This window comes from Tamandua tetradactyla, chromosome 7, assembly GCF_023851605.1.
Source record: "Tamandua tetradactyla isolate mTamTet1 chromosome 7, mTamTet1.pri, whole genome shotgun sequence".
Classification (NCBI taxonomy): domain Eukaryota; kingdom Metazoa; phylum Chordata; class Mammalia; order Pilosa; family Myrmecophagidae; genus Tamandua; species Tamandua tetradactyla.
In genome coordinates, this window is record NC_135333.1 from 115,815,420 (window position 1) to 115,839,936 (window position 24,517).

Below are 24,517 nucleotides of genomic sequence, written 5' to 3' on the forward strand. Positions count from 1 at the left end.
GAGTTTTCCAAAGTTAAAGGACCCACAGCACCTTTTACTGGTGGGACCCGCAGACAAACGTGTGCCACAAGCGCCACCTACTTGGCAGGATAAGAAAAACAGAACCCAGAGATTTCACAGAAAAATCTTTCAACCTGTTGGGTCCGACACCCAGGGAAATCTGACTAAATGCCCAGACGCCAGCAGAAGATAACGGATCATGCTTAGAAAATTGAAAATATGGCCCAGTCAAAGGAACAAACCAATAGTTCAAATGAGATACAGGAGCTGAGACAACTAATGCTGAATATACGAACAGAAATGGAAAACCTCTTCAAAAACCAAATCGATAAATTGAGGGAGGACATGAAGAAGACATGGGCTGAACAAAAAGAAGAAATAGAAAAACTGAAAAAACAAATCACAGAGCTTATGGAAGTGAAGGATAAACTAGAAAAGATGGAAAAAAGAATGGATACCTACAATGATAGATTTAAAGAGACAGAAGATAGAATTAGTGATTTGGAGGATGGAACATCTGAATTCCAAAAAGAAACAGAAACTATAGGGAAAAGAATGGAAAAATTTGAACAGGGTATCAGGGAACTCAAGGACAATATGAACCGCACAAACATACGTGTTGTGGGTGTCCCAGAAGGAGAAGAGAAGGGAAAAGGAGGAGAAAAACTAATGGAAGAAATTATCACTGAAAATTTCCCAACTCTTATGAAAGACCTAAAATTACAGATCCAAGAAGTGCAGCGCACCCCAAAGAGATTAGACCCAACTAAGCGTTCTCCAAGACACTTACTAGTTAGAATGTCAGAGGTCAAAGAGAGAGAGGATCTTGAAAGCAGCAAGAGAAAAACAATCCATCACATACAAGGGAAACCCAATAAGACTATGTGTAGATTTCTCAGCAGAAACCATGGAAGCTAGAAGACAGTGGGATGATATATTTAAATTACTAGAAGAGAAAAACTGCCAACCAACACTCCTATATCCAGCAAAATTGTCCTTCAAAAATGAGGGAGAAATTAAAACATTCTCAGACAAAAAGTCACTGAGAGAATTTGTGACCAAGAGACCAGCTCTGCAAGAAATACTAAAGGGAGCACCAGAGTCAGATACGAAAAGACAGAAGAGAGAGGTATGGAGAAGAGTGTAGAAAGAAGGAAAATCAGATATGATATATATAATACAAAAGGCAAAATGGTAGAGGAAAATATTATCCAAACAGTAATAACACTAAATGTTAATGGACTGAATTCCCAAATCAAAAGACATAGACTGGCAGGATGGATTAAAAACAGGATCCTTCTATATGCTGTCTACAGGAAACACATCTTAGACCCAAAGATAAACATAGGTTGAAAGTGAAAGGTTGGGAAAAGATATTTCATGCAAATAACAACCAGAAAAGAGCAGGAGTGGCTATACTAATATCCAACAAATTAGACTTCAAATGTAAAACAGTTAAAAGAGACAAAGAAGGACACTATCTACTAATAAAAGGAACAATTAAACAAGAAGACATAACAATCATAAATATATACGCACCGAACCAGAATGCCCCAAAATACGTGAGGAATACACTGCAAACACTGAAAAGGGAAATAGACACTGCAAACACTGAAAAGGGAAATAGACACAAATACCATAATAGTTGGAGACTTCAATTCACCACTCTCATAAATGGACAGAACATCAAGACAGAGGATCAATAAAGAAACAGAGAATTTGAATATTACAATAAGTGAGCTAGACTTAATAGACATTTATAGGACATTACATCCCACAACAGCAGGATACACCTTTTTCTCAAGTGCTCATGGATCATTCTCAAAGATAGACCATATGCTGGGTCACAAAGCAAGTCTTAACAAATTTAAAAAGATTGAAATCATACACAACACTTTCTCGGATCATAAAGGAATGAAGTTGGAAATCAATAATAGGCCGAGTGCCAGAAAATTCACAAATACGTGGAGGCTCAACAACACACTCTTAAACAACAAGTGGGTCAAAGAAGAAATTGCAAGAGAAATTAGTAAATACCTCGAGGCAAATGAAAATGAAAACACAACATAACAAAACTTATGGGATGCAGCAAAGGCAGTGCTAAGAGGGAAATTTATTGCCCTAAATGCCTATATCAGAAAAGAAGAAAAGGCAAAAATGCAGGAATTAACTGTCCACTTGGAAGAACTGGAGAAAGAACAGCAAATTAATCCCAAAGCAAGCAAAAGGAAAGAAATAACAAAGATTAGAGCAGAAATAAATGAAATTGAAAACATGAAAACAATAGAGAAAATCAATAAGACCAGAAGTTGGTTCTATGAGAAAATCAATAAGATTGATGGGCCCTTAGCAAGACTGACAAAAAGAAGAGAGAGAATGCAAATAAATAAGATCAGAAATGGAAGAGGAGACATAACTACTGACCTCACAGAAATAAAGGAGGTAATAACAGGATACTATGAACAACTTTACGCTAATAAATACAACAATTTAGATGAAATGGACGGGTTCCTGGAAAGACATGAACAACCAACTTTGACTCAAGAAGAAATAGATGATCTCAACAAACCAATCACAAGTAAAGAAATTGAATCAGTCATTCAAAAGCTTCCTAAAAAGAAAAGTCCAGGACCAGACGGCTTCACATGTGAATTCTATCAAACATTCCAGAAAGAATTAGTACCAGCTCTCCTCAAACTCTTCAAAAAAATCAAAGTGGAGGGAAAACTACCTAATTCATTCTATGAAGCCAACATCACCCTCATACCAAAACCAGGCAAAGATAGTACAAAAAAAGAAAACTACAGACCAATCTCTCTAATGAATATAGATGCAAAAATCCTCAGTAAAATTCTAGCAAATCATATCCAACAACACATTAAAAGATAATTCTTTTACATCTTTTACATCATGACCAAGTAGGATTCATCCCAGGTATGCAAGGATGGTTCAACATAAGAAAATCAATTAATGTAATACACCATATCAACAAATCAAAGCAGAAAAATCACATGATCATCTCAATTGATGCAGAGAAGGCATTTGACAAGATTCAACATCCTTTCCTGTTGAAAACACTTCAAAAGATAGGAATACAAGGGAACTTCCTTAAAATGATAGAGGGAATATATGAAAAACCCACAGCTAATATCATCCTCAATGGGGAAAAATTGAAAACTTTCCCCCTAAGATCAGGAACAAGACAAGGATGTCCACTATCACCACTATTATTCAACATTGTATTGGAGGTTCTAGCCAGAGCAATTAGACAAGAAAAAGAAATACAAGGCATCAAAATTGGAAAGGAAGAAGTAAAACTATCACTGTTTGCAGATGATATGATACTATATGTTGAAAACCCGGAAAAATCCACAACAAAACTACTAGAGCTAATAAATGAGTACAGCAAAGTAGCAGGTTACAATATCAACATTCAAAGATCTGTAGCATTTCTATACACGAGCAATGAACAAGCTGAGGGGGAAATCAAGAAACGAATCCCATTTACAATTGCAACTAAAAGAATAAAATACCTAGGAATAAATTTAACTAAAGAGACAAAAAAACCTATATAAAGAAAACTACAAAAAACTGCTAAAAGAAATCACAGAAGACCTAAATAGATGGAAGGGCATACCATGTTCATGGGTTGGAAGACTAAATATAGTTAAGATGTCAATCCTACCTAAATTGATTTACAGATTCAATGCTATACCAATCAAAATCCCAACAACTTATTTTTCAGAAACAGAAAAACCAATAAGCAAATTTATCTGGAAGGGCGGGGTGCCCCGAATTGCTAAAAACCTCTTGAGGAAAAAAAACGAAGCTGGAGGTCTCGCACTGCCTGACTTTAAGGCATGTTATGAAGCCACAGTGGTCAAAACAGCATGGTATTGGCATAAAGATAGATATATCGACCAATGGAATCGAATAGAGTGCTCAGATACAGACCCTCTCATCTATGGACATTTGATCTTTGATAAGGCAGTCAATCCAACTCACCTGGGATAGAACAGTCGCTTCAATAAATGGTGCCTAGAGAACTGGATATCCATATGCAAAAGAATGAAAGAAGACCCATATCTCACACCCTATACAAAAGTTAACTCAAAATGGATCAAAGATCTAAACATTAGGTCTAAGACCATAAAACAGTTAGAGGAAAATGTAGGGAGCTATCTTATGAAACTTACAATTGGAGGCGGTTTTATGGACCTTAAACCTAAAGCAAGAGCACTGAAGAAGGAAATAAATAAATGGGAGCTCCTCAAAATTAAACACATTTGTGCATCGAAGAACTTCATCAAGAAAGTAGAAAGACAGCCTACACAATGGGAGACAATATTTGGAAATGACATATCAGATAAAGGTCTAGTATCCAGAATTTATAAAGAGATTGTTCAACTCAACAACAAAAAGACAGCCAACCCAATTACAAAATGGGAAAAAGACTTGAACAGACACCTCTCAGAAGAGGAAATACAAATGGCCAAAAGGCACATGAAGAGATGCTCAATGTCCCTGGCCATTAGAGAAATGCAAATCAAAACCACAATGAGATATCATCTCACACCCACCAGAATGGCCATTATCAACAAAACAGAAAATGACAAGTGCTGGACAGGATGCGGAGAAAGAGGCACACTTATCCACTGTTGGTGGGAATGTCAAATGGTGCAACCACTGTGGAAGGCAGTTTGGCGGTTCCTCAAAAAGCTGAATATAGAATTGCCATACGACCCAGCAATACCATTGCTGGGTATCTACTCAAAGGACTTAAGGGCAAAGACACAAACGGACATTTGCACACCAATGTTTATAGCAGCGTTATTTACAATTGCAAAGAGATGGAAACAGCCAAAACGCCCATCAACAGACGAGTGGCCAAACAAACTGTGATATATACATACGATGGAATATTATGCAGCTTTAAGACAGGATAAACTTATGAAGCATGTAATAACATGGATGGACCTAGAGAACATTATGCTGAGTGAGTCTAGCCAAAAACTAAAGGACAAATACTGTATGGTCCCACTGATGTGAACGGACATTCGAGAATAAACTTGGAATATGTCATTGGTAACAGAGTCCAGCAGGAGTTAGAAACAGGGTAAGATAATGGGTAATTGGAGCTGAAGGGATACAGACTGTGCAACAGGACTAGATACAAAAACTCAAAAATGGACAGCACAATACTACCTAATTGTAAAGTAATCATGTTAAAACACTGAATGAAGCTGCATCTGAGCTATAGGTTTTTTTTTTTTTTACCATTATTATTACTTTTATTTATTTTCTCTATATTAACATTCTATATCTTTTTCTGTTGTGTTGCTAGTTCTTCTAAACTGATGCAAATGTACTAAGAAACGATGATCATGCATCTATGTGATGATGTTAAGAATTACTGATTGCATATGTAGAATGGTATGATTTCTAAATGTTGGGTTAATTTCTTTTTTTCCGTTAATTAATAAAAAAAAATAAAAAAAAAGTTTTAGGTATTTCCTTCTAACTATTCTAAGACACGAAAATCTACAAAGGGATATCTATATTATGCATAAGAATAACCTCCAGAATGACCTCTTGACTCTATTTGAAACATCTCAACCACTGAAACTTTGTTGTTTCATTTCTCTTTCTTCTTTTGATCAAGAATTCTTTCTCACTTTCACAATGCCGGATCCAGGCTCATTCACGTTGCCATGGAGATTTACACCTCTGGGAGTCAAGTCAAGGGCGAAGGGCAGTTAGTTTAGTTTACCTGTTGAGCTGATTTGAGAGAGAGGACACATCTGAACAACAAAAGAGGTTCTCTGGGGTGACTCTTAGGCACAATTATAAGTAGGCTTAACTTCTCCTTTGCAGGAATAAGAGAAACATCAGTTTTGATAGAAAATGAGCCCATGGATTAATGGATCCATCTGTTCCACTGTCCAGAAAGAGTGAATGGCCAATTATTCATTCACTCAGTAAGTATTTACTGAGGGCCTACTATCTGCAAGGCAGTGGGTATATAATCCCATTTCCAGTCTTTTGCTTCTGCCAGGAACAATGCGGCTGGGCAACCTCAGACAAGATAGACTTTGAAGCATTGAACTTAACTCTGTCATGGGTATAGAGGGTAACTCAAGGAAAGGCTTCTTCTGTGAAAGGTGAAAGATCTGTACTCTTTATATAGATTTTGTCGGTTTCAGTTAAATCAAATATTCAGATAAGATCAATAATGCTAGACTCTTAGAGACCCAAAACTTATAAATCCTCATTCAAAAGAATATGAATTTTTTTTGGTTTTAACATTTTTATTTTTATTATTAATTTTACAATTTTTATTAATAAAACCAATCAACATACAATATGAACATTCTTTTTTTCATTACATAGTTGTATATTCATCATCATGATCATTTCTTAGAACATTTCATCAATTCAGAAAAAGAAATAAAAAGAAAACAGAAGAAAATTCATACATACCATGCCCTTACCCCTCCCTTTCATTGATCACTAGCATTTCCACCTACTAAATTTTTTTAACATTTGTTCCCCTATTGTTTATTTATTTTTAATCCATATGTTTTACTCATCTGTCCATAAGGTAGATAAAAGAAGCATCAGACCCAAGGTTTTCACCATCACACAGTCACACTGCGAAAGCTGTATCATTACACAATCATCTTCAAGAAACATGCTACTGGAACAGAGCTCTACATTTTCAGGCAGTTCCCTCCAGCCTCTCTGTTACACCTTAATTAAAAAGGTGATTATCTATTTAATGCATAAGAATAATATCGAGGATAACCCCTTGACTCTGGAATCTCTTAGCCACTGACACTTTATTTTGTCTCATTTCTCTCTTCCCCCTTTCGGTTGAGAAGGTTTTCTCAATCCCTTGGTGCTGAGTCCCAGCGCATTCTAGGGTTTCTGTCCCACATTGAAAGGAAGGTCCACACCCCTGGGAGTCATGTCCCAGGTAGAGATGGGGAGGGCACTGAGTTTGCTTGTTGTGTTGGCTGAGAGAGAGAGGCCACATCTGAGCAAGAAAAGAGGTTCTCTTGGGGGTGACTCTTAGGCCTAATTTTAAGTAGGCTTAGCATATCCTTTGCGGGGATAAGTTTCATATGAACAAACCCCAAGATTGGGGGCTCAGCCGATTGCTTTGGTTGTCCCCACTGTTTGTGAGAATATCAAGAATTCTACACTTGGGGAAGTTGAATTTTCCCCTTCCTCACCATTCCCCCAAGGGGACTTAGAATATGAATTTTTTGATGGATGTTAAACTGTACTGCACAATAAAAGAATTGCAGAGCAGTGAAGCACAGCTGTCTGATTAATCTCAGTCCATTAAAGAGGTATGATAGATCTAGAATGCAACTTTGTATAAAAAAAAGGGTAAAGAAAGAAAGAGGCAATGTGTACTAATGTTAGGGAAAACAACTTGGCATGTTAACAGAATTCTAATTTAATCAGTAAGTGCCTATTCATTAGCATGTAAAGCTATAACAGAGGCTATCTACTTAAAAAACACATGCACACACAAAGCTTTAATTTCGTACCATAATCTGAAAGAAAATTAGACCCAAATTGCTTTATGTCCAGTTAAATCTTGCTACCATCTGAAGAGATAGTGAAATAAAACTGAAACACTTACTTGATGAGATAGATGTTCAGTTACTGTGCATTTCCATCTACAGAGTAGAAACATTTCAAAATAAGTATACCATGTCAACCCAAATTTATTTCTTCTCCTATTCTTACTAAACACAAATGACTTATTCCTAGGATTTACTGAATCATAATATAAAAGTAGAAGAATTTAAAATTAGTAATTGGATTCCACTTAAGAGCAGGGGAAAAGGAAATAGTTATTCACCTATCAAGCCCACTGGCATATAATTTGGTCCTCATTTTTTTTTGGAAAGGCAAGTCTCCAAGGGAAATGTTTTAAAGTGATTTTTTTTATCACTCATAAAGAAAATTCTTTATGTTGGTTCTTATGACCTATTACTTTCATTTTCTCTCCACCAATCTTCTAATTAGGTCATTTCAATCCAATTCCTAATTCCAATTCCTATTGATATTATGCCTTGAAAATTAGGGGATGACTTCTTCCTAATCAAAATTAATAGCCTTTTTACTGGTCCCTAAATACCCATGGTATTTGATGTCAGTGGTCACCCCATATTGGAAATATTCTTTTGGCTTCTGTGACCTTGTATTTTGATGTCATAATTTCGTGTTTGGAACTTGGGCCATGACTAGGGTGAACTGAGTGAGGCACTTAGGCTGAAAATTAAGGAGTACTTACTCTCAGGGTACAAGTGAAAGGTGCTCAGACTGAACATGCCTTTGAATAATCAAGATCAACTCTACCTAGACAACAGCATCATTTTGCCTTTCTTTCACTTACTATTTTTCCATGGCAGAACATACGGCAGAGACCTGGGAACTCGCATGCCTGATGCCAGATTACTCTTATGTTCCATAACTATGCTGCTTGCAGGGCTGCAAAAAGAAAGAAGAATTTGACTATACAGGCATATCTGTATTCTTCAGGCAGCACACACAAGCCAATCAAAATGTGTCTTCTGTAATTTGGAGGAAAACAACAACCTACATTTATCTGAAATGTAAACACATTTCCATCAAAACATTCCTGCAATTAGGATGACTGCCACGTCTCTGTAAAGCTCACTGTTCTGTACAGACATTAAGATGGATCGAACTATTTTCATTCCCCAGAAACTGAGATAAACAGCAATGCCATCTACTGTTCAGTTGTATTAGAGAAAAAAAGACTCATCAATTCATTCAATAAACATGAAATAAAACAAAACGTTAAGACCACTAAACCCAAGGCAGCAGATTTCAAATACCTGAGGTAAAATTAAAGTTATATCAATGGAATTCACCTTTAAGTTATTCTGTCTCAGTGCACACAAAAAATAGGGTGCATTCACACTTATTAACTGACCTCAGGAACTAAAAATAAAAACTGATAGGCATTCTATTTGGGGAATGAATGACATCTCACTCCTTCATTTTCTAATCCAGAAATATTCTCAATTGGGTTTGAAACTTGATCTTCTAAGGTTTTAATTTTGGTGGTTATAAGAATTAGATACAAAATCAATGGGAAGAAAAGATATCTTTTCTTTTATCTGGTATTTGGTAATATACATACTATCAAAAGGTATTCTGGATCTCCTAGTCTCAAATTAAGAACTTAAAAAAAATATCTTCCCCTCAATACTAGTTAGCTAGAATAAGAATGATTTAAGTGGTATAGATGCAGAATTTTTTCAAAGCATTAAAATAATGTGAACCCAACTAAGACACAAGAATGCATGGCACTACTATCTGTTTTCCTTTGCTAGACTATAAATTAGTTATCTTTTGCATTCTTAATGATTAGCGCAAAACATGCAATTTTTTTATGAATCAAGGAATAAATAAAGCGAAACCCACCAAAACAAAATCTAGACTAAGTTAGCACCCAGGCATATCAATGAAAGAAGTCAATTCATACTTAGGTGGCTTCTTTTGGTAACAGAACACTCTAATTTTGGGTAGGCAGTGTTGGGAATGACAACATTTCATTTACCTGTTGTTGCCACAGTAGTTGGCTGTGCCCCAGACAAATGTGGTGCTGGTCTGTTCCCACAAATCTGCCAAAGGAAACAAAATATGGTTGTGGTATTACTGGGTAAGACACCAGTTTCCTGGTAGTTGAATTTGTAAGATGGGAAATATTACATCTAAGCTTAAAGAAGCAAGTAAAAATTGATCAAGTACCCTGCTTAAGTGACATAGTAGCAGGAATTTAATTGAAGGATATAAACACAAGCAACATAAATAATAATAAACATGCCTAGTAACAACCAAACACAGATGGCACAACACAATTTATGGAAAAAAACAGATGTAAAGAAGTACTTTTTCCAATCAAGAGGGATAGGCTGTTCCACGTGCCTGCACAGTGATACAAATGTGCTCATTCTGCAGCCCAATAAAAATAATAAGGTGTTCTGAACAACACGTTATGTTCAATAAAAAGGAAAATCTTCCTTCTGTCTTAAGCAAATGACTTGAGATTTAGACTGTGAGGAAAAAGATACAAAGAAACTTCACCTTTATCCCAGTCTTCATCGCAAGGAGGGCACTGCCATGTGCTCTCAGCTAGAGTCTCGTGTCCAAGGTTCCTGGTTTGGTTGACTGTAAAACAATAGAAATTCCAACATAAGCATGGAATGTTGCCAAGTTATTGTGTTTAAAGGGGTTAGTGGCTTAGATGTTTGCAGGGTAGCCTAATGGGTCTTTGTTCTTGAAAAAATGATAGTATGAAAGTGAAACAGAGAAGTCTTATCTCCTTGCTTACAGAAAAGAAGAAAGAGAAGCAGAAACAAAGATGTTTACCATATTTATGGCCATAAAAGGATTTTTATTTTTAGAAGAATTATTAAATAAAATGAATCAGGTTGTTTAGAAGAGAAAGCAGTCTGACAAATACAAACCAACAACCCACTGCTGCTAGGAGATAAACATCTCAAAGGCAGAAAACTATTGTTTTTTCTGAAAGGATGAAAGTCCAAAATCAAGCCAATGATGTAGTATAATACAAATTTCAAGGGTTAATCTCTAGTTTTGAAACATTTAGTTAGTCTGTCTTACCAACATCCTGTTCAATACAGCTTTTGTCATCACAGCTTGAGATATGATGGCTGATTTCAGCCCGAGGAACCTGGTGGCGAGCATTGAAGGGACAAGTAGCCAATTTGTTTGCGACATCAGGATGATTCTATGGAACCAAAATTAAGTAATCTGTCATTTATTTGGATCTCTGAAAGTTTAAGGGAGTGACACAGCCTTATTCTACAAATGGTTCCTCTCAAATCCCTCAATAAACTAATGGGTTAACTATGGTAGGCAAACACACAGTAGAAAATTATTTACCACTCACAGACCATATAGATATTACTTCAAAATCATTAGAATGTGAGCATCTTTGTTATGCTATGACTGCAGATACTGACAACACAGATATTGGGTTAAAATGATTTATACAGAGATCAACAGCAAATTTAGTATTGGGTATTTGAACCATATCTTCTCCCCTGTTCATTGCTCAGGATCACAAGATTGAGGAGGCACAGCCTGTAACGGTATAGCTTTCTGGATGGCTTTGAAAGCTGATATTCAGGATTAACAGCAACACTAAAATACAAGTCTGCAATGCAGTAGTGCCCCTGCTATTATAATACAACTGTACTGGAAAACAGCTGTTGGAATAGAGACACAGAAGAAGCAAACCAATGATTTTTCAGATTAAAACAGGAATAATTTGCTTATTTAAAGTAATGATGCCTGAAACAAGGCTCTGAACAATTTGATCTTTATTTTAGCTATTCCACTAAGGAAAAGCCTAAATGATAGCATCTACTAACCAAGTTCCTCATTTTAAAACAAAACAGCAAAACAAAGATCCTATGGTAAATATACCAGCAGTTAAGAAATTTAAGCATTCATTCCCCTTGCTCCCCTTAAATTCTATGGTACATTGACATAACGACTTAAAAAAAAATTTTTTATTTTGAAAAAATTTTAACTTTAGAGGAAAGTTATGAAAGTTATACAGAAACAATACACAAAACTGCAATGTACCCTTCACCTAGGATTTTGCCATATTTGTTATATCATCTATCTAATATTTTTTTTCATTTATTAAAGCAGTTGTAGGTTTACAGAAAAATCATGAAGAAAGTACAGAGTTCCCTTCACACCTACAGTTCTCATTATTAACATTTTATACTAGTGTGAAAGCTTTGTTACAATTGATGAACCAATGTTCTTATACTTATACTATTAACTATAGTCCATAGGGTTTATTTATTCTTTGAGTTGTATAGTTCTATGATTTTTAGGAATTTTTATTCTGGTAGCATACAATCTAAAACCTCCCATTTTAATCACTTTAAATATATAATTCAGCAGTGTTGATTACATTGACAATATTATGCCATCACCACTACCATCCATTAAGTGAAGCAACAGATGGTACAAATGATTAAAAAAAAAACAGAAAAAAAAATAAGATAGAGAAACTCATAAGGGCAGGAATCTCCATTACTTTCATAAGGGGTATTAGGCATTCCAATACAAAGGTTTTGTGGCCAAGATTGTAGGCATTAGAAGAGGGAGTTATTAAAATGCGTTTTTACCATCAGAGAGAAAATCCTTTGGGAAATGTTTGAGACTCTAGGGAGGAAGTTGTGACAGCATTTGCTAATCCACATTGTTTAGGTTCAACCTTAAGGAATTCTTGCTCTATTAGTTAAAAAGAGCTAGAGAAATAATTACCAAAAGCACAATAATCGTGTATTTGGGATTTTAAGAGAAACATCCTTTAAAGGATGCTAAATCTGAACTGTATGCAGTTTGGATTAAATACCAGAGTTGTTTTCCAAGCATAAACCCTGGCAGAATTTTGGCTCTTGTACATGACACTGGCATTCTAACAACTCATTCAAATTGTTTCAAGTAATATTATCACATTAAAATAGTTCATATTAGGTAAATCTATAAAAGAGTGATCAGAGAGAAAATCCTGATGAGTTTTTTCCTGAAAGATGCTTATTGTTGGAACTTAGAAAAACAGTTATTTTTAGGAATGATCTTTTCTTGGGCTGACCTCTAGCTGTTCCACCTGAAATCTCTAACATTTCTAAACAAAAAAAGTCAGAAATAAGTATATTATAGCATTTGGCCCTTACATTTCTGGACAATGCATGCATCACATTCACAAGGCATGAGATTTCTCAGTTCCAGCAAAAATGTAATGTTTTTTGTTTTACAAAGGGTGAGAAGACTATAGGGAGGCTGTGCTTCATCACTAGTTAGGAGGAAAATATTCCAAACAAGAAAAAACGTATGCACCTCAAAGAGTAAACAAACTCCTTTTCACAAATGTTGATATTTAACACAGAGGGAGATTCCCAAAACAATTCTGGTACTGTATTAAAACATTTATACTAAAATGATTAGATGTTTACAAAACCTGACTCTTTAAAAGGAGTCAAGGAGGACATCAGAGGGCAAATTATAAAAATAATACTTTACCTTTCTACACTTGATAAGATGATAAGGAAACCTGCAGGCCCTGATCTGATGGTTTTTATCATAGGGGCATTGTAATAGCTTTTCAGGGTCCAGGGAATCAACTAAAAAAGAGAAAAACATGATGAATATAAAGCGTAACAGGCCCTTATAAAATGAGGGCATTCCAGGCACATTGGATTTTAAATAGACTCTGTAAGAATAAAATAAGACAGCCTAAAGACAATTAGGATTTTTTTTAAGGGTGACTGAACATTTAGAAATGAGAATGTACCTCTTTGTAAATAAAATTGTGTTATCACCAAATCTTAATTAGTACAGCAGACCCAACTATCAAGAGATGGGGTCTTATTTCATATTTGCTTATACATAAATGCTGTTGTTACTGGTACTATAACAAACAAAAACTAACATGAAATGACATCCTCTTTCCTTTTCTGAAAGTGTTAATTCAGGGTCATTCCTTTACTCTAGCTAGCCCAACCAGAGCCTCCCAACTTGAATGCTGAAACCCGGAATGGACTGCAGATATGCCAAAATAGCAATGAAGAGAGTGTGGGTGGTGGTGGTGGTGGTGGTGGTGGTGGTGGTGCCCTGCCCCCCTCTTCAGTCTTAGGAAAGTTGAGTTCATACCTTCCACCAGCAGTTTTTTAGTGTGTGAAAAAACTTGGAAGCATGCTCTACATCATATTTATGTTCTATGAAAGCTTGAAAAATATTAGTTGATAGATTTCTTTCTTGTCTGTCTGCTTTGACTTACTCCTTAAGTAGTTTCTGATCTCGGTTACCCTAAGTTACCTCAAATGAAACAGATATCTTTATTATATAGGTGGTTTTACTTTTTTATGTTGGATCATAGATGAGAAAGAAATAGAATATTCTTTAATTTAGTTTTGTCAATTTAATTAGCTATAAAAAAGAACAATCTGCAAAACAGAACACCTGAGGTTAAGACTGCTGCAGATGTATTGAGCTGCTGTGTGGAAGAAATCTCTAACCTTACATCCACTCTATGTAAAACTACTCTTAGGCTTTACAAGCTGCTCAGGCTGAGTTCTGAATTTTAACAAGCCTGATTGAGGATAGGCAGTTAAATGGTTAAGCATATTCTGAGTATATTATGAGGACAAGAGGCAACCTAATAAAATGCTCTTGCCAACACTAGAAGGCAATGATAAAAATGAAATAAGATAAACAATTCACATTTGATAAGAAGTTTATAAACCGGGAGACTGCTATGAAAATCGGAAGCCAGTGGGGAATTGAAACAGTTTCACTGAAAGAGTGGTAAACATAGAATAAATTGCTAACCATGATCATGATGCAAATGAGCCAGAAAGGTGACTTGAAGGACATAATGAATTGGAAGGAAAAGTCTTAAGAGGACAGGCTTATTATGCCAGCTAGGCTCCTTCTGACCAGCAATTCTTTTATATTTCTGAAGCTTCAAGACACCCAGGGAGAGTTTATAGATGAAATTCTTATTAGTTTCTCTTCATTTAATTCATTCCATCACTAGCAAATGTTTGGCCATGTTAGTAGCTGACAGACTGGATGTACTTTATGATTCACACACATTTACTGCCCATAGAGTGGCATAAGTCAGAGTATAATGATAGCTTCCTACCATAACGCTTTCCTTCTTGGTCTCTGTGATAACTTAGGTCAGCTCTATCTTGGTTTGTCTATTTAAAAAATTTAATTTTTAATAACACAAGTAATAAATTAATACATTCCTATGGAAAAACTCAAACAATACACACAAAGTGAAGGGTCCCTTTGGATCTTACTAAATCCTTTTCCCTTCCCCAGAGGAAGGGGAAACTGGAGTTATTAAACATTTTTATATGCATGATATATATATATATATATAAATATATAAAAACATAGTTACATACTGTACTTTACCTTCATGTTGTACTTTCTATTTTGCAACTTGTTTTTTTTTAAAGCCTTATCTTGGAACTCTTTCCATCTTCGTTCATATAAAGAATTTTTTATTGCTGTACATAGATGTACCATAGATTCTTAGTTTCCTTACTGGTGGACATTTAGGTTGTGTTCAGTTTTTATTATAATATACAATAATATGATTAACAATCTATTATATACTTCTATGTCTGTATGAGTATTTTCTGTAGGCCACATATTTTAAAGGCTGCATTGGAGCGTATATGCAGATACACTTTATGCATTCAAAGTTGTAATAAAAGATATCAAACTGCACTGCAAAAATTTTGTCTTTCTGGGAATATAACTTAATTTGGAAAACAAAGTAGGCCCTGTTGACAAGCTTCCTCTACAAGAACTGACTCAAATGTTCTCTAACTTTGGGAGGGCCTAGCACTCAAGGTGAGAAATAGAGGTAACTTCATGGAAATAAGGAATAGCAAGTTCACAGGTGATGATGATGATGCTGATCTGAAGACCACACTTTCAGAATCATCGATCAAGAAAGATGATTCTCCTTGATCTTCTCTAACCTGTCATCCCTTAATTTTTGTTAAAATATATTTACTTAAAATCTGAAACTCCTGTGTGGTATGTATATTTCTTCTTGGAAGCATATTACTCTCTATTAAGTGAGAAAACAACCTCTCCCACTACAGATCTTCTGAATTAGAAATTCTGGGGGTGGAGCCAAGCAATCTGTATTTTAACACTGATTAATCTTTAACATGCAGTGAGTCTACTCACTGCAAAAATCTAGAAACTCCATTCTAGATTTTTAATACAGGCTATTCCCATGTAGCCATGTAGTATATGTATTCCATGTACCATATATTTTGGTAATAAAGACCTTCATTGGAATATTTTGGGAGGGCCTAGCACTCAAGGTGAGAAATAGAGGTAACTTCATGGAAATAAGGAACCAGAACTGACAAAATTATCATCAGCTAAGAAGCACAAAGACAGAAGTTGGAGATCCTTAGAAATGTTTATTAGATTAAGGTTGGAGTTCTAAGTCAATCTGGGGAAAAGGTCAAATGTATTCTAAGACAGTGTTTCTTTAACATGATGTTTAGGTACTACATCATTTGGGGATTGTGTTAAAGACGTAGATTCTGATTCATTAGGTCTGGGATAGGGTCTCAGACTGCTCAGTCCTAACACATTGCCAGGTAATATTCTTTTATGAAAAAAATTGTGGCTGAGAAAAGTGACTAAGAATCGAAAGAGAAAAAGGGGAGAGGTTGTTTTCTCACTTAATAGAGAGTAATATGCTTCCAAGAAGAAATATACATACCACACAGGAGTTTCAGATTTTAAGTAAATATATTTTAACAAAAATTAAGGGATGACAGGTTAGAGAAGATCAAGGAGAATCATCTTTCTTGATCGATGATTCTGAAAGTGTGGTCTTCAGATCAGCATCATCATCATCACCTGTGAACTTGCTAGAAATGCAAATTCTCAGCTCCCACTACAGATCTTCTGAATTAGAAATTCTGGGGGTGGAGCCAAGCAATCTGTATTTTAACACTGATTAATCTTTAACATGCAGTGAGTCTACTCACTGCAAAAATCTAGAAACTCCATTCTAGATTTTTAATACAGGCTATTCCCATGTAGCCATGTAGTATATGTATTCCATGTACCATATATTTTGGTAATAAAGACCTTCATTGGACTCTTCTGAGAAGGGAGAATGGATCTAAAATATCCTTTAGGTGGAAGCTGTTAACTACAATGAGTTTCAGAACAAGACAGCAAATTAAGGAAACAAAGTAGGCCTTTTTGAGAAGCTTCATCCACAAGTATTGACTCGGATGTTTCTCAAAGTTGGTCAAGGCCTAGAAGCCAATGTCTTATGTGGTATCAAGTAGGGCACTATTAATAAACAATATATAAGACTTTGGTTCTGACTCTTTTCCTAACTAAAAATGCAATTTTGGGCACATTTGAGGGTTAAACTGTTTATTTTTCAGGTCTCTTTCTATGATTCTAGGTACTGGCTCCCCTTTGATTTCCTGGGCCATCTAAGGTTCTTAAGAAACTTGGGAAATAAGAATCCTTTCCACTATTTCTTTAATCCTAAAAACGCAATTTACATCAACATTATTATGCATATTATTCCTTGAGATAGAAAGAAAGGAGATACTTCTATCCTCATGTCATGTAAGGAGAAAACTGAGTTTAAATGTCTAACTTAATAAAAAAACAGTTTAACCCAGGCATTCTAATTGCAGCCTTTACAAAGCTCTTCTGCATCTCATACCTCTTTATTCAAATTTCATATGTAATTTCAAGTTTGGGCCTTCTCTAAATCACTATCACAACAGATCTTTCCTCCTCAGAGGGAGGAGGAGAAAAAGGGAGAAATCCAAATCTTTCCCAACACATCAATATGTAAATAATCTGACTTATTTTTTAGAGTAACAAGAAGTACATACTGTATGTTTCTTCCATGTTGGAAATGAAGGAGCCGAATCCAAGTGCTGCGGGAAAAAAAACCATAGTTCAGGGAATCAGAAAGGACAAATATCAAAGGACAGCCCGAAGAAGAAGAACCAAACTGGAATTCAAGTTATCCAACTTCAATATAAAAAACTTGTCACTACTGCTCCCCTCCTCATCCAAATATTTTCTCCCCTTTATAGCACTCTTTACGTTACTGCCAAATTCATATCCTTGGAATAAATTTTAGGGTCCACAAAACGTTAAGGGAAATCAAGTATGACTACTGATTTAAATTGCAGTCAGATGACAAGATGTCAGTCTATTTTAAGTGTCATTGTTCACCATCTATTAGGATCGGATGTGATTAAACATTAGATGGGGCAAGCTGAAACCACAATAATGCTGTGTTATTTAAACATCTGGATAAACCTAATAATAGGGCACTATTTTAAAACTCTCAAGTTCTTAAAAATATAGAATAGGCAGTCTTGCTTCTCCCTGGGAATGCTGGAAGCCCATGTCAGATAGTAACCACTTACCCCATCCAAAATGCCTAGAGACATTCTAGTTTATTATTTCCATGACTTTTCTTAAACAAGATAAGAAGTGCCACACTGATATTCCCCTTCTTACCTTTCTTCCCCCAGTGGTGCTTCTCCTCCCCTCCCCACAGTCTCCTACGCTAAAATGGAAAGACTTGGCTATTTAAGACTCTCTAGTGAATACTTATTCCCTCTAAGCACTAAGGAAAAAAATTCTGAATATTAGGACTTAAGAATTGTACATTTTACAGATAAGCAGCCATAGAAGAACAAGACTGTAACAGAAATGTCAAAGAGAAAAATGTGAGAAATGGTTTTGTAGCTTGACTCTAACCAGAGATATCCCCTATTGGGCACTGTGATTAATATCATTTATCATTAAGAGAAAATATATTTATATAAAATCACCCCCATATAAACTTCTGAAAATTAGCTAGATTTACAGCTATTATCTCTAGGGCAAGCTCTGTTTTGGCCCCACATACAATTCCACACCCCTTCTCCCCATTCTATGACATAAGCAGCCTTGGAACCTATGATAGGAAAAAATGCAAGCTGGAACTCTAGTAAATTGCTGTACAGCCTATTTGTTAATGACAATCATTACTGAAACGATCTTAAAAAATAAGCTTTTCCGAATCCTGACCTTCCTTTTTGACATGCCTTACTCATATGTAGTTATTTTATGCTTTTTCATTAAAAATAAAGAGGTTTAAAGAAAAGAACCAATTATTATGTTCCTATATTTTAAGGCATATAAAGGAGGGATGACTGCTAGATTCGGCAGCATGTAGGAAGTTAACCAAGCCTCTGGGGCCAAAAAGATAACAGGTAGACTGAAGGTACCAGAATTCGTAGCCTCATAATTCAGGCACTGTTCATTTAAATATCTTCTGCATTACTATTAACAGGTTAATCTTTACCTTTTGCCTGGTACTAGAGTGGGGGTGAAAGAGACAAACTATGCGAAGCAGTTAAGTTTGGGGGCTAAGCAACTCATTAAACTCAAAAGAGCTGGGGGCCTCAGTAAAAGCAGCAGTCCCTTCGTGTTGTCTTCCTATAAACAAAAAAAAAATGAGTCGATTTAAACATCGGGACAAATGGGAGAAGATAGAGAAGGTGACTAACTTAAAAGAAGGTAGAAAAACGAAGATAGAGAAGGTGACTAACTTAAAAGAAGGTAGAAAAACGAGCTAGGGAGGTCCTCGAGTGGACGATGGAGAGAAACCCGCCAGAAGCCAAAACAGCTTGCGCAGAGAACCCACAAAGCCAAAGGCTATCGGCGGACACAGAAAAGAGAAGACAGTAGGTGGAGAAGTTATCTCAGTACACTAAAGATGAACTGTTCGGAAGCGCCAAGTCAGGGACGGAACGCCTTTCCTACCTTGGTGGAGACACGCTTTCCCCACCGTGGCCTCCGTCTCCCTTCAGCGCCCCAGCAACGCTCACTTCCGGCCCCTGACGTTAAGGGGGAGGACCCCACTTCCTGTGGCGGGCGTTGTCTCCTCAGGCCGGGAGTGTGGGCTGGGGGCGCAGCTGCGGGCCCGTAGGGCACTTTCTTCTCGGGTCCTTACCCCTCGGGCACCACAAAATGAACTCCTCCTTGAGGCTTTCCTCCTCAGTCCTCCGGGATGATGGTGGCCGAGCTGGGTGGAGCTCGCGCTTCCCTTCTTGGGCTTTGTGGGGGCCATCTTAGAGAACAGAACGAGAGCTTAGAAATGAGTACTTGAGTAGGAAATGGAACTGTTTAGGGTGCCGGCTGGGAAGCAGCCGTTTTGAAGAAGTTGTCCACATAGCGAAGTAATTTAGACTCTGAGGAGAGAGTTGAGGACATAAAGGAGAAAAGCGGCAGAACCGCCCAAAACCAGTCACCAAAGGTGGGCATTTTGTATCTAATTCTTTTTGTTTCGTATGTTGTGAATCTGAAAATTCAGTCAGTAATAATATCTGAGAATGTTTGGTAGGATGGTGGATCCCTAGTGAGATAAAAAGGAAATTTTAGCATAGGGAGGAGAGCTCGGTGAGAAGAGTTGGGAAAGAAAAGAGACTTAGAAAAAGAGAGATGAAAGGCATTTCTTGTTCTAAGGTACTTAGGATAACAGACCCCAAATAGGATGAGAGGTTAAGTGAAGGTACAACTGATGCCAAAAGAAGTGTGATCCTTGTAAATTCATATTAGAAGTCAATGGGGGCCCGAAATGGCTTGGGAAGGCTTTATGGAGAAAAGAGATTTGGAACTTTTAAAGGTTAGATAGAAAAAAAGAGACGATGTTGTATAGGAATATCTGGTCACAATATTTTTCAAATCCAAATAGTAAAAGATACAATACAACAAAAAATTTCCTGCTTTTCGAGGTATAGGAAGCCGTCTGGGAGATTGGTCTGGGTGCTGACATATTGGGATTTCTGGAACATTTCAGTGGTTTATTGAGCTCAAATATGACTTGGGGGAAACTCTCCTGACGGCGAAAAACTGAATGTAACTTTAGTGAAAAGGATCATTTTCATATGAAAAATTTGTAAATTAAAAAAAAAAAAAAGCCCTTGGGCTGAAGAAAGTTATACAGCCATTGGTTCAGATGGAGACCCTAAAAAAGAAATAGGTGTTGATGGAAGTTCAGGCCCAACTCAGTTTTGATGGAGGCTAGTAGTTCTTAATCTTACCTGCACACTAGAATCATTCGACCAATTAATCAGAAAGGGCCAGCCATACTAATTTTTAAAAAGCTACCCAGGGTGCATGGGTGGTTCAGCGATACAGTGTTCACTTGCCATGTGAGAGAAGGGATTCAATTCCCAGAGCGTGCAACCCCCTGCCTCCTCAAAAAAAAAAGCTACCCAGATGACTCTGGTCTGCAGCCAAGGTTGAGAACCACTGACCTAGGTGCTGTTTTGAATTTACAAAAGTTATTCCTTAACCTGGGTGGCCTGGATGAATCATATGAAGGAGGAGCAAGCTGTTAATGTGCATTTTGAAAAGTAATCGTAAAAATTAAAGCTTTATTGCAAGCATTTTAGAAATTGCAAGCATTTTAGAAACTATTTTGTTAAATCAGTTTCAGATTTTGAGGGATTTTAAAATAATTCTTGTAAAATCCTAAACATCTGAGTTTATCACAACATCATTCATGCAGAATTGGTAAGGCCACTGTGATTTGAACTGAAATGTGATTTTTTTCAGGCTTTAAATTGCAGTAATCTGGTGAAATTGTTGACACTGTTTCTGTGACCCGTAGTACTTTTCATTCAGATACCTGCAGATTGAAATTTCTGAGGAGTAAAGAGCTAAGGAATTGGGAGGATGGGATGGATGCCAAACCATAGTCCAAAGTCGGGCTTCACTGCATTCAGTTGTCAGGATGACAGTATCCTCAACTGATAAGACTGTTCCATTTAGCACCAGTGAACAAACCCATCAGCTTAAACACACACACCCACATGCACACACACACCACCCTCCAGTCCCTAAACACATTTGTCTTTCAGTGGAGATTTTAAAATAAAAATGCACCATACTTTTATTCTTAACTGCTTTGTTCATTCCTTTCCAACCCAGAAGACTGAACATATATGAAAAGGGAAAAACAATGAGAGACCAAGGAATTTACACAATGGACATCTAAGAAATAGGTGGGATTAATACTTAAAACCCAATGTGATCCTTGCTGGTTCTATCTGTGGAAATGTTAGAATTTATCCCTCAGTTTATAGATTATACTTCATGATTGTTATTTAAAGACTCTGGACTAATGGGCAAAAAGATCTACTTTGGTGATTGAAACAACTTTTCTTAGAGGATGAATTTTCAGTTTTTAGGATTAAAGGATTCCAGTAGCCCTTGGGATTCTTTAGAAACTTTCCAGTGTTTCAAAGAGCCTAATGAAACTTGAACTTTTGCCCATGAGAAGACTAAACTGTTCTATTTCTTTTTTTCTGACTTGAATGTAAGTACTGGTTGTCGCCTAATTATATTTTCTGATTGATAGTTGGGTGTCTAATTAAAAATAGGAAAATAATTCAATAAATTTAGTTGCAAAATCTTTTGAAAATAAGGGATCTATGGGAGAAGATGGTTGTAAATATTGGTAAGGTTAGATTGGAAATTACTGTTTCAGAGGAGGATGAAAAGTTGAAGTTGATTACTATTGTTTAGGCTGTGTAGCAAGGAGAGGTGTTGCAGCCAATGAAAAGAAATTTTTGTTTAAAAGATGAGTCCCTAAGGGTAGTTTGCAAAGAATAGCTTTTTAGCCCTAGAAAGCTAGCTTAAGATACAGGGTGAATGATATTTAAATTCATGGTGTCCTGTGTAAATGTAATATATATCTATAATTCACACTGCCTGTAAGAGTTACTGTCATGGTTAGGGACAGGTGTCAACTTGGCCAAGTTATGGTACCTGTTCATCTGATTGGGCAAGCACTGGCCTGTCTGTTGCAATGAGGACATTTCATAGGATTAGGTCATGATCACGTCAGCTACATCCACAGCTGATTCCATTTGTAATCAGCCAAAGGGGAGTGTCTTCTGCAATTAGTGATGCTAAATCCAATCATGGGAAGCCTTTTAAGGAGGGCTCAGAGGAGACAGGTGGCATTCCTGCTTTGGCTGGTGAGCCTCTCCTGTGGAGTTCATCCAGGCCATCCATCGGAGTCATCGGCTTCGCAGCCTACCCTGTGGATTTTGGACTCTGCGTTTCTACAGTCACGTGAGACACTTTCATAAATTTTATATTTGCAACTGTTCCCTGTTGATTCTGTTTCTCTAGAGAACCCTAACTAATACATCTTGGTACCAGGAGTGGTTCTTAAGGAACAGAATCTTAAAAATGGGTTTTTATGAATGGTTTTCTACTCTGACTGGGCTCAGAGACACTAAGGACTCTGATTCCCGTAATCAGAATGACACTCCCAATCCATGGACTGAGTTGGCAAAGGAGATAGTCAAAATATCATCATTCGATTCTCCTAATGCTTCGCTTGTACGAAGCCAGACTCTGGGGGATAATGTTTTTGACATCTTTACAGAGTTTTGTAGAAATAAGAGTTATAGAGATGTTGGTTGGTTGTTGTTAGATACACTGTCTACATTAAAGGGTGAAAGGGATGGGCTTAAGGCTTCAAACAAGAAGCTTAAGTGCTGTCTGAAAGATGTAGAGGTTTCTATGAGTATCCTGAAGGAAAATTTTATTTCCTGTAGCTGTAGACTTGAGATCTCTGAAAATCAGACTCAGAATCTTATTGTTAGAGTAGCAACTTTACAACGTAAACTGAAATCTCAGTCTTGCATGGTGTCTGCCGTTAAAGTGAGGGCATTGATTAGAAAGGAGTGGGACCCTGAAAAATGGGATGGTGACATATGGATTGATAATGATGTTGGAGGTGAGGTTGAAACCCTAGACCATGCGGAGCCTTCTTTAGATAACCCTGTAATAGTCTGCCCTGAGGTACAAAGTATCACACATGAGGAGGTACGTTATACTCCAAAAGAACTGTGTGAGTTTTCCAATTTATATAGACAGAAATCAGGGGAATATGTGTGGCAATGGATTTTAAGAGTGTGGGATAATGGTGGGAGGAATATAAGGCTGGATCAGGCTGAATTTATTGATATGGGCCCACTAAGCAGAGACTCTGCATTCAATGTTATAGCTAGAGCAGTTAGAAAAGGTGTTAACAGCTTGTTTGGGTGGTTGGTTGAAACATGGATCAAAAGGTGGCCAACATTACCTGAGGTTGAAATGCCAGAACTGCCCTGGTATAATGTAGATGAGGGGATCCAGAGGCTTAGAGAGATTGGGATGTTAGAGTGGATTTATCATGCAAAGCCTGCTCTTACACCCCAGGAATGTCCAGAAGATGCACCTTTTACCAGAACAGTGAGAAATAAATTTGTGAGACTAGCACCATCATCCCTCAAGAGCTCTGTGGTTGCACTTCTCTGTAGGTCAGATATTACTGTAGGAACTGCTGTCACTGAGCTGGAATCCTTAAACACAATGGGGATGACAGGATCCCGAGTTGGCAGAAGCCAGGTGGCAGCACTTAATCACCAAAGACAGGGTAGACGCGGCTATTATAATAGACAACAAACTCAAAAGAGGCATCAAAATTATATGACACGCAGAGATTTGTGGCATTGGCTAGTAAATCATGGGGTGCCTAGAAATACAATAGAAGGGCAGTCTACTAAATTCTTGTTGGAACTGTATAAACAAAAGAGTTCTAGGTCAAGGGAACAGAAGTCTAACCTGAATTACAAAAACACAGAGTCACGGCCCCTTAATCAATTTCCAGACTTGAAACAGTTTACAGACCCTGAGCCCCTTGAATGAAGGGGAGGCCAGGTCCCTATGGGGAAGAAACCTGTTACACTGCCACAAATTTATACCGTTGACCTTCCTCTAAGTCTTCCCCAAGGAGACCGACGGCCTTTTACCAGGGTAACTGTGCATTGGGGAA

The 24,517-nt window shown here is 36.9% G+C and overlaps 2 protein-coding genes across 14 annotated transcripts in view; one reads left to right on the forward strand and one right to left on the reverse strand.

Annotated features, from left to right (window-relative positions):
- Positions 1-19,867, reverse strand: part of GTSF1 (gametocyte specific factor 1) — a 38,395-nt gene extending 18,528 nt beyond the window's left edge. For 3 of the 7 annotated variants that reach the window (XR_013155679.1, XM_077110927.1, XM_077110926.1), the window contains exons 1-9: positions 19,444-19,866; positions 18,983-19,116; positions 17,511-17,555; positions 13,120-13,220; positions 10,675-10,801; positions 10,135-10,218; positions 9,608-9,671; positions 8,414-8,508; positions 7,655-7,691 (exon numbers count right to left, since the gene is read on the reverse strand). Coding sequence is in view for 2 of the 7 variants with exons in the window: in XM_077110927.1 (XP_076967042.1) it covers positions 7,675-7,691; positions 8,414-8,508; positions 9,608-9,671; positions 10,135-10,218; positions 10,675-10,801; positions 13,120-13,220; positions 17,511-17,526 (504 nt within the window). In the remaining 5 variants the exon portion in view is untranslated. The other 4 variants (XR_013155678.1, XR_013155680.1, XR_013155681.1 and 1 more) reach the window with 4 other exon arrangements.
- The window catches only part of NCKAP1L (NCK associated protein 1 like), a 104,708-nt gene continuing 99,728 nt past the window's right edge, over positions 19,538-24,517 (forward strand). For 6 of the 7 annotated variants that reach the window (XM_077110917.1, XM_077110920.1, XM_077110922.1 and 3 more), the window contains exon 1: positions 19,540-19,936. The gene's annotated coding sequence lies outside the window, so the exon portion shown is untranslated. Of the gene's footprint in view, positions 19,937-24,517 lie in introns of all 7 variants that reach the window. The other variant, XR_013155677.1, reaches the window with a different exon arrangement.